The sequence below is a fragment of the Propithecus coquereli genome, unplaced genomic scaffold (assembly GCF_000956105.1).
Source record: "Propithecus coquereli isolate 6110/MARCELLA unplaced genomic scaffold, Pcoq_1.0 Scaffold171, whole genome shotgun sequence".
Lineage (NCBI taxonomy): Eukaryota > Metazoa > Chordata > Mammalia > Primates > Indriidae > Propithecus > Propithecus coquereli.
In genome coordinates, this window is record NW_012141747.1 from 2338109 (window position 1) to 2348684 (window position 10576).

The 10576-nt window shown below is 37.3% G+C and overlaps 1 protein-coding gene across 1 annotated transcript in view; it reads left to right on the forward strand.

Moving 5' to 3' along the window:
• RNF149 (ring finger protein 149) overlaps positions 1 to 10576 on the forward strand; it is a 31101-nt gene that overhangs the window by 982 nt on the left and 19543 nt on the right. Inside the window, exons 2-3 of the mRNA XM_012641867.1 lie at positions 7057 to 7307; positions 8577 to 8656. Coding sequence (XP_012497321.1) covers positions 7057 to 7307; positions 8577 to 8656 — 331 coding nt within the window. The remainder of the gene's footprint in view (positions 1 to 7056; positions 7308 to 8576; positions 8657 to 10576) is intronic.

Consider the following 10576-nt stretch of genomic DNA (forward strand, 5'->3'; position numbering starts at 1 on the left):
TCTGGTTTCTTCACTTTCATGAAGCATGTGTGAATATTCTAAACTTGGAGTTAGAAAACCTGGATTTAAGTTCGGTATGTTTTCTCACTTGCTAAATATAGGGTTATAACACTGGCTATACTGCCAGTCACATTCGTTGGGTCTTGAATTAAAGTGAAATTTTAAAAGTTAACTTGTGATCATTCAGGAAAAGACCTTGCTATATGCCAGGCGACCCTCCCTACATACGCTATGCCCCAGAAAAGTAGGTTGCATCTTCAGGCATTAATGATAGTTTAAAAGCCTTAAATTTTGCAAAATGTCATCCTTGGAACTGAATTCTAGTTAAGACGCAACAGTACACGCAAAGAGAGCATATTTCTGTTATGCCTTCTAAGATCACATTTGCTTTATGCCTCAGGGGCGAAAGCCCTTTAAGGTAGATACTTTAATCTCATTGTACAAATGAGGAAACTGATGCTGAAAGAATTAAAATGATTGGCCCAAGATAACAAGATGATCTATGGCCAGATAATTCTTTGTTGGAGAGGGGGCTGTCTTGTGCATTGTGGGATGTTTAGCTGCATCCCTGGCTTCTACGCATTGTATCCCAGGTAGCTTTCCCACAGTTAGACAACCAGAAATGTCTCCATGCTGCCAAATGTTCACGGAATGGGGAGGGGGTAACAAAATCATCCAACATTTTGATGTTTATTTTATTTGGTAGCAGTGTGACTAATGGATTAAACAGAGGAAAAGCTGGAAACAGAGAGTCCAGTTAGACTGTTGGGCTAGTCCAAATAGAAATATAAGGGCCAGTACTGTAGTGGTGACTGCAGAAAATGAATGGAAAGACCCTTGCAGAACTTGGCCCAGTTAGGTACATGAGTACAACTACACTGTGACGTTTGAGAATGGAATTTAGAAGTCAGAAGAGGAGCCAGCTTTTGAGATACTTGAACTCAAGGTGACCATGTAGAGCCTGGAAGTCAGCTCAGACTTAGGCTTCCTATATTTTGTCAAAATGTGGCTGGAGCCAGGAAAAAACTGCTGAGTCCATGGTTCTCAGTGTTCTTGTGTAATACTGGTTTTCTATGAAATAGGTGGAGGTGTAAAATTGAATACTGGAAGTCCCTTCCCAAGTCTCTGGGAGAATTTCTCCAGTTTTTCTGAAACCTACTGCTGGCCTCTACTGGAAGCCAGCAAAGGATACTTTTTGGATTTAAATCAATATCTTATTGTGGCTCTAAAAAAATTATGACCTTAAGATAATATTCTGTCAGAACAAATGTAAAGACTGTTACAGTAATGCCCAAAGTTAATTCCATTTACTTTAGTGATTTATGCTGATTGAGCAGCCACTTTGGGTCAAGTATTGTACCTGCTGAGGGATAGAAATGCATAAGACACATGCCTGCCCTTGAGGAGTTTATGTTCTAGTGGGAATGATAAACAGAACTTTCCAGACAATGTAGTTTGGACCTTGACAGAATTATATGCACAGATGCTTTAGGAAGCATGGAGGAAGGGCATCTAATCTGGGTGTTGCAGGGGTGTAGAAGTTAGCTTGACCAACATAGGTAGAAATTGATAAAAGTCACATCATCAAAATGAAAGTTTTTATAGAGTATTGGCCTTAACATAGATATGTTGGTTAATAAACATCCTGATTCTTTAGCTGAAATCTTGGCATAGTCTTTTAAGAATACCACTTTTGTTCTTCTAACAGTTATTTACTGAGTGCCAAGTACTAGCAAAGTTTAAAATTATGTTTGAGGAAAGGGCCACAGTTGAGATGGTGAGGGGCAGGAGAGGTTACAAATATTCCTGTATAAGAAATCCCTGACCTTTAGAGAGTTCACACATTGAGAGATGTGTATTTTGTATTTGCAGAGCATGGTAAATAGTCATTTATGAGTGAATAATAAATTCTTGATGATCTATAATGCTATACTGTCACAAATAATCTAAAAATTTAGATTTGAATTTAAAATGTATTTTGGTGCTATAGGAAGACAGAAATGGTACCTTATAGCCTAGGACAGTTCCCAGAAAGATTGAGTTTTGAAGGACAAGTTAAAGTCTGTGGGGAAAGTTTGTGTGGTGTGTGGTAGAGGTGGGTGGGGGCTATAAGGCATTTCTGAGTGGTAGGAAGAGGGCTGCAAAAGAGTTCTCAGTGAGATTGTTGAGTAGTATATTCAATAAATACAGACTATTTTTGAGCAAGCCAAATTGTCCAAAATATAATTTAAAATTTTACAGTGTCAGGAAGAGAATTGCATTTATTTGAGGGTCCTCCTTACTCACCCTAACCAGCCATAAAAACATTTGTTTTGCATAATGGCTTCAAACTTCCAAGACATTTACGTTCATTCTGGTGTACTATTTCCCCTGCTAAGGAGTCTATAATTCTCCTTATTGGGTCATTTCAACTGTAGGACTAGAAAGTAAGCCAGTTTTTAAGATTAATGCATTCATGCAGAAACCCTTTTATGGGACATCACTGCTTGATGCTGGAGCTACAAAAACTAATAAAGAACAGGTAGTACTTGTCTGGTGAGGGAAGGAGACCTATAAAGAAATTATAGTAGGTGTGAGAAGAGATGTATCTAAGAGGCATTGATACATTGACTGCAGGTGTTCTGAAAAGCCTTCAGTTGAACTTACGCTGAATTTTGAAGATTTGACCAGGAATTCTCCAGAGGGGGAAAAAGTGGAGAGAGTATGGCAGTTAAGTTATTGGAAAGAAGAAAACCTGGAAGTTCATGGGATTCTCTTGCTGGAACTTTAAAAATGTGAATTCTTGCTGCCTGAATTAGTTTTCCAGAACAGAAATCTAATCCACTACTTTAAATATTTCAGTAGCTCCCATCTCCTTCAAGAGAATGTTGAAATCAACTTAGTTGTCTTGTGAGAAGAAATAGTACACTAGCCTCAAATGTCACTTGAAGCTATTGGCTAAATCAGAATTTTTTACATTTGTTTTGGTTTGTTTTTGACAAGGTGATAAGAGGAACACAGAAACTTGAAAAGAAATGGAAATACAATTTTACTTTTGGCACCGAAGAATTTTAAATTATGTTATGGGTATTTGGCTTGCTAAAAATACTATATTTCATATTTGTTATTACCAACAAGTAAGTTCAGGATCATGTACTGAGTGCAAAGACATTGTGCTAAATGTAAGACAAAAATAAAACTGAAACTGCCTTCAATGAGTTTTTCTGTCTAATGGTGAGGTGTATAGGTTTTTTCGGAGGGGGAGAGATTGTGCAATGACCTTTTTTAGTCAAGCAAGATTGGTAGCAATGATAAGGCCCAGGGGAGAAAAAATTCTAAGGATTTTTTTCTCTCTGGTCCCAAGTCTTTGAGTTTCTGTGCTTTCTCTGAAGAAATTCAGCTATTTAGTTTGGAAATAAGCTGTGATTTGCTCTCATGTGCCAATTAAGGCACAGTTGTACACAATAACTTGAGCAGCTTAGCTCTCTAGGATTGGCCCAGAGAGGCGGTGATGCCTCCAGAGGTAAGGGTGTGCTGGCTGCAGTGCCTGTGCCTGGCACCTCTTGGGGTTGTGCACATACTGACCCTGAGCAACTGCCCTGCCTCCAGTTCATCTCCAGAAATGTTGTGGAAAAGCAAATCACAGAGTAGAAAGAATATTCATTCTGAGTTTTATTAATATAATACAATTCCCAGAAGCAATCTTGTTGCTATGATAATAGTATAGTATGATTATAGCAAACTGTTTAGCCCTCATCCTGGGCAGTTTAAAAAAAAAATAATTTCTTTTATCTCAGTGAGCTAAGATTAATTCCCTAGGTGAGAAATTTCAGATTGACATTACAAGTGTTTTCAGCTCAGAGTGTCTGACATTCATGATGGCAATGTCCCTTCCCCCACCCCTACCCAGTCTTGAGATTTTAGGTGTTCTAGAACCTCTCTAATCTCAGTTAATCTTCCACCTCAACTGGGCTGGTCACCATCCCAAATATGTATTTATGATGGTTTCACAGTCTAGAAAACCTCCCTTCTTTTGTTTGGTAAATTGTTTTTCTCTTTTGAGATGTGGCTGAAACGTTCCTCCTAGGGAAAGATTTTCCTCCACCCCAGACAAAATTATCCCCTTCCGCAGCTCTTTGTTATTTGCTTGTTAAAGAAGCGGCAGTTCAAAATAGGATCCTTCTCGTCCCCATTTTATAGTTGCAGAAACATTCTCAGGATCAATTTGTCCAGACCTCCAGGCAGTGGATACTAGAGTTAAGATTTGAACCCTGGTCTGTGTGGCTCTGACACCTGTGTCCCCTATGAAGGGGGACCGGGAAGGGATGCTACCTCAGAGCTGGATCTTCAGACCTTAGAAGTGGCTTTTTCGGTGTTATATGACATTGAGCAACTCACTTAAGATATCTAAGCCCTCAGCTGTAGAAAGATAATATGGCGTTTTTCTGCTTCAAGTGAGATATAAATGTGAAAATGCTTCACAGTTGTTTTTCCCCGTTACCACACAAAGAAGGTGATACCAGTACCAGAAACTGTATCAGCTATAATCATAGCATAGAAACAGATTTTTTTCCTGTATAAAAGCATTTAACTAAGATAGGAACATGGAACATTATACTGTTCTTTCTACTTTAAAATGTACTTGAAATTTTCCACAAAAGAAGATTTATAAAAAAGGCTTTTAGCTTGTAAAGTGCCATATAATTGTATGTGGTGTAACTAGCGTAATTGTTTCTATACATATCTTTCTTAACTAGTAGATGTTGATTTTCCCAAAGGCAAGAAATGCCTTCCTCCTTATTGTGTCTCCCCAGTGATGACAGGGTGTAGGTCCTGTGAGTTCAGGGAAACTACATTTCTTGCTATGGGACACTTTTAGGCTCAGGTGGGTCATAGGATCAGCTTCCAGACAGGAGCCACCTTAGCAGGGTGCCCTTCTGGTATTTCAGTAACTAAATCCTGATGGCTGAGATCCACAGTGGATTTGCTACAGATTAAATTTCTCTCTTCAATAAAATAGTCTTATTATGTGATTTCGTATAACATCAGAAAACATTCTTTATACACATTTTAAAATTATTTTTGAATAGGTAATATGTCCACACGGTACAGAAGTTTTACTGTGCAAAGTAAGGCTCCCATCCCACCCTGCAGCCACCAGCTCCTCTCCCCGAAAGCAGTCACGGTCCCCAGTCTCGGGTAGCCTTCCAGAGGTATTGTGTTGGTATGAGCATACAGCTCTGTGGGGTATTTTTTTAAGGACAACATGCTGCCCACACAGTTTTACATGTTGCTTCTTTTTTCTTCTGTCTTGAGTATTATCAGTACTTTACAGCACTGCTGCTTTAACCTTTATACATATGCTGTAATTTATATAGCTGTTTTCTTTTTGATGGACATTTAGATTGTGATGTTTAAAATTTAGGAAAAATCATTGACAATAAATATCTTTACTTTGTGAACCTACTAAAAACCATTGAATTGTGTAATTTAAAAGGATGAATTTTATGGTATGTGAATTATATCTCCATAAAGCTTCTATTTTAAAAACCTATTTGTATTTTCTTTTCTGCAAACCAGCTTCATTTCCTTGGTTTTTCTGTTCTTTTTCTTATAGGAAATGAGCTTTTAGTCTTTGTTATGTTACATCTATTTTTCCTAAGTCGACTATTTGACTTTTGACCTTGATTATACTGTCTTTTAGCCATGGAGAAAATTTTTATTTTTCTTTGGTCAAATCTTTTTTTTTTAAAAGAACTTCTGAGGTGGTTTTCATACTTGCAGAAGTTTTTCTCCGATATCATATATTTTTAATCCCCATGTTTCTTCTGGCCCGTGTGTGTTTTCTCTTCCTCCCACCCCCCCTTTTTCTCTTTTCTTTTCTTTTTGAGACAGTCTCTCGCTCTTGCCACCCGAGCTAGAGTGCAGTGGCATCATGATAGCTCATTGCAACCCCAAACTCCTGGGCTCAAGTGATCCTCCTACCTCAGCCTCCCGAGTAACTGGGACTACAGGCGCACACCAAGATGCTGGGCTAATTTTTCTATTTTTAATAGAGACAGGGTCTCACTCTTGCTCAGGCTGGTCTTGAACTCCTGAGCTCAAGCTGTCCTCCTGCCTCAGCCTCCCAGAGTGCTAGGATTATAGGCATGAGCCACCTCACCCAGCCTATTTTCTCTTTTTTAAATATATTTAAATCTTTGATTTACTTGGAATTTATTTCCGTGTAAGTTGTGAGAAAAGGATGCAGCTTTCTTCCCCCAAATGATACCTAGTTACCCCTACATGATTTTTTTTTAATAATTCATTTTACCCTGTAGCTTTGGAATGTGCTTTTATCATGCACTAAATTCTTTCATGTATTTGGGTCCATTTCTATACTTTTTATTCTGTCTCATTCTGTGGGTATCTTCATATGTCACTGCCACATTGTTTTAATTACTTTATAAAGACTAGTCCAGGTTTTACTGTTTAAAAAGTTTTTTGATCATCTTATTTTTCTCCTAAGTGAACTTTAGAAGCAGTATTTTTAGGTTTTTTTTAATCACATTTGATAACTTATTGCATTAATTTATGGCTAGATTCCTGTAAAATTATTTATTTTACTCCTTTTTTTCTGTCTCTCAATTTTTTTTGTCATGTATCTACTTATGCCCTCAGAGCAATGTTAAATAATAGTAATTGTAGTAGAAATTCTCATACTGCCTCCCTGATTTTAATGGACATGCTTTAGGCATGATGTATTCATATTCATAAGTGAAATTGGTCTGTATGGTTCCTTAAAGTTTGGTGCTAAACTTCACCTGTGAAATTGAATGGTGCTCAGTGAAGAATGTTCTCTAAAAAAAGAAGAAAAAATAAAGAAATAAAAGAAATTGAATGGTGCTCTGGCTTTGTGGAATAGTTCTTAGTGACTTGTTCTACTACTTCTAATGTAATCAGTCTGTTTTCTTTTGGACCAGTTTTGGTAACTTATAATGTAAATGTACGGATAAGCATAGTACTTTTATATTTCTCTCAACTTTCTTTGTATTTTATTTTGTGTTCTTTAATTGATTTCTTTGTTCTTTCCTACAGGAACAGGAAATATAGTGGTCATTATGGTTAGTTACCCAAAAGGAAGAGAAATTTGGGAGCTGGTGCAAAAGGGAATTCCAGTAAAGATGACCATAGGGATTGGCACTCGTCATGTACAGGAGTTCATCAGCGGTCAGTCTGTGGTGTTTGTGGCCATTGCCTTCATCACCATGATGATTATCTCATTAGCTTGGCTAATATTTTACTATATACAGCGTTTCCTATATGCTGGCTCACAGTTTGGAATTCAGGTAATTATGGCTAACTCTTTTAATTTTGCTTTTTAAAAGATAGTTCATGAATAAATCTCATGTACTGCTTAGAGTTACATTTGACCATATTCTTAATTTTATTTTCACTCCTGATACTTAAGTAGTCATAATGACTTTTTGAAAAGAACTTTTTAATTGGAGTATGTTAAATTTTCTGTTTTGTAGAAAATTAGATACCTTTAAACTGGGACATTTTTTGCATGTTTGGTTCCTGCAGGTACCCTCTTTGCCTTTTTCCAGACATAAAAGAATGACAAACAAGCATGAGATATAGTGGACCTGCCCTCATGTAACCCTGGTTCTCTGACTAAGCCTAAAGGCAAAGAGTAGAGAGGAAGGGCCTCCTGTCTCCATTGTGGAACAGCTGTAAAGCCATTTGTCTGTCTCAGTGGCAGAAAAGAGGACAGTCCAAGAGCCAGAGGCTTCCCAAGGCAGGTCTTTTGAACTCACACTTAACTCTGTCGTTGTGAAATGTTGACCTCTCTGATTTGATGACTAGGAAGGGCCTTTTCCTTTTAGGAACCTTAACAGATGAGTATATGGGACCCCATCCTCACTTGTTACTTTCTTGCCAACATTGAAATAGAGGAATTGAAAATAAGTATTTTTGGCCAGGTGCATTGGCTCATGCCTGTTATCGCAGCACTTTGGGAGGCAGAGGCGAGAGTACCACTTGAGGCTAGATGTTGGAGAACAGCCTGGGCAACATAATGAGACCCCATTTCTACAAAAATTTTAAAATTAGCCCGGCCTGGTAGTGTGTACCTCTAGTCCCAGCTACTCGGGAGGCTGAGGCAAGAGGATTGCTTGAGCCCAGGAGTTCAAGGCTATAGTGAGCTATGATTACATCACTGTACCCTAACCCGGGCAACAGAGCAAGACTGTCTAAAGAAGAAAAAAAAAAAAAGAAGAAGAGGAAAATAAGTATTTTTGATCTCATAGCTCTTAAGTTATATGGCTGTTCTATATATTAAGACTTAAATGGTTTTTTATTGTTTCGGAGGGTTTTTGTTTTTTTTTTAAGTTATATTCAGTATACTTCTTTGACTTTGCCTTTTTTCTTTTTTTTTAAATAAAATATATTTTTACTTCTTTTTTTTTCCTCATGTTTGTTTTTAGCAGTGCCCAGCAATAGGAGACTTTGCCTTTTAAATGAAATTTTTCTATATGCTTATATGTGTGAATTTCTTTTAAATAATGATTTAATTTACATTTTTCAATAACAATAATAATATTTTCCTACCCAAGAGCCATAGAAAAGAAACTAAGAAAGTTATCGGCCAGCTTCCACTTCATACTGTAAAGCATGGAGAAAAGGTAATATTTTCGTGAATTTTGTTTTGTTTTGTGATTTAGGCTAGGCAATGTGTCTGTATGTGCTTAGTCTGCCATATGAGAAGAGCCTTCCAGACCTGTGCTAGCCGCTAGTCACATGTGGGGATTTACATTTAAACGAGTTTAGTTTAAAATTGAGTTCTTCAGTCACACTAGAGACATTTTAGGCACTCAGTAGTCACATTGGTTGGTTGCCGCCCTACTGGACAATACCAGCATTCCCACCAGTGAATAAAGTTGTGTTGGTCAGACCCAGAATAACTGCGAAGAAACTAAAGAATGTAAAGTCTACACCCTAGATCGTTGATACCTTAAACTCTTTTCTGTTAAATCTGAGACTAGTTGTCCATTCTCTGATTCCATTAAATAGAGGGAGAAAATATTGGAATTTGTAGAGAAGAAGGGGAGAAACTTGTTTTTGAAATTACTTTTTTTTTTTTTTTTATTTCAGCATATTGTGATGTTTAGGTTACATATGTTGCCCTTGCCCCCGCCCAAGTCCGAGCTTTAGCATGTCCATCCCCCGGATGGTGCACATCGCACTCTTTGTGTATGCGTATACCCGTCCCCTCCTCCCCCCTCCCCCCACCCGACATCCAGTAAATGTTATTCTTACATGTGCACTTACGTGTTGATCAGTTAATACCAATTTGCTGGTGAGTACATGTGGTGCTTATTTTTCCATTCTTGGGATACTTCACTTAGTAGAATGTGTTCCAGCTCTATCCAGGAGAATACAAGAGGTGCTATATCACCATTGTTTCTTAAAGCTGAATAGTACTGCATGGTATACATATACCACAGTTTAGTAATCCACTCATATATTGATGGACACTTGGGTTGTTTCCACATCTTTGCAATTGTGAATTGTGCTGCTATAAACACTCAGGTGCAGGTGTCTTTTTTATAGAGTGTCTTTTGTTCTTTTGGGTAGATGCTCAGTAATGGGATTGATGGATCAAATGGTAATTCTACTTGTGTCTCTTTAAGGTATCTCCATATTGCTTTCCACATTGGTTGCACTAGTTTGCAGTCCCATGAAATTACTTTTTAAAAAAGAAACATTTCGACGTGGCCAATCTGAGACTTAAAAGTTCAAAATCATACCAGAATTTTAAAGCATTTTTGGTATAGGACAAATCCTGAATCTAGAACCTCAGATTCTTAAAGGGTAGATGCTTTAAAAGGAAAACTATTGCTAACGCAGTAGTATTTATTCTTTTAACAGTCTGTCTTGTGTGCCGTGAAATGTTGATAACTGTGTTAACTTGTAGCTATGGGTTGTTCAGCTATTTTGATTTTCATGTTATCTCACTAAGTTGCTATTCCATGCTCCAGTCTCCACTCCCCCTTCAAAAAAAAAAAGAGTAACTGCACTTACAGTATAATCTCTTCCTCTGACCTTGAAGGCTTAAAAGAAAAATAACACATTAAATTATAGATATCTGATTTTTTTTTTAATTTGGAATTTGGTGTTAATGGTTTATGTGATATATTTAATATTAAGATACTCTTAGAATTGTATTGGTAGGTACCGTTTCTTCCCTAATAGCTTTTACATTATAGTACAGTTCAATTTTAATAGTTTGCACAAGGTACTGGTTTCTTTCCATGCAAATGTGTTGAACAGAAAAAGTAAAAAATAAAAACAAAAAACCTCATAGCTTAAGATTAGTATCCGATTTACATATCACTGATGGTCCTTGGGGAGAGAATTTCCAAGTAATACCTGTGACAAACTGCACACATTCAGCACAGCCAGTTACTTAAGAAGCATGTGGTTTTACGTTTTTCTTGGAATGTGCCTTCTACTTACTCTCCTTAGCAGGAAATCTCAGTTCTTAAACATGAGAAGATGTGTTCTCATATGTATAGTTTACTGAATTGAATCTTTGAGAACATAATATATAAAT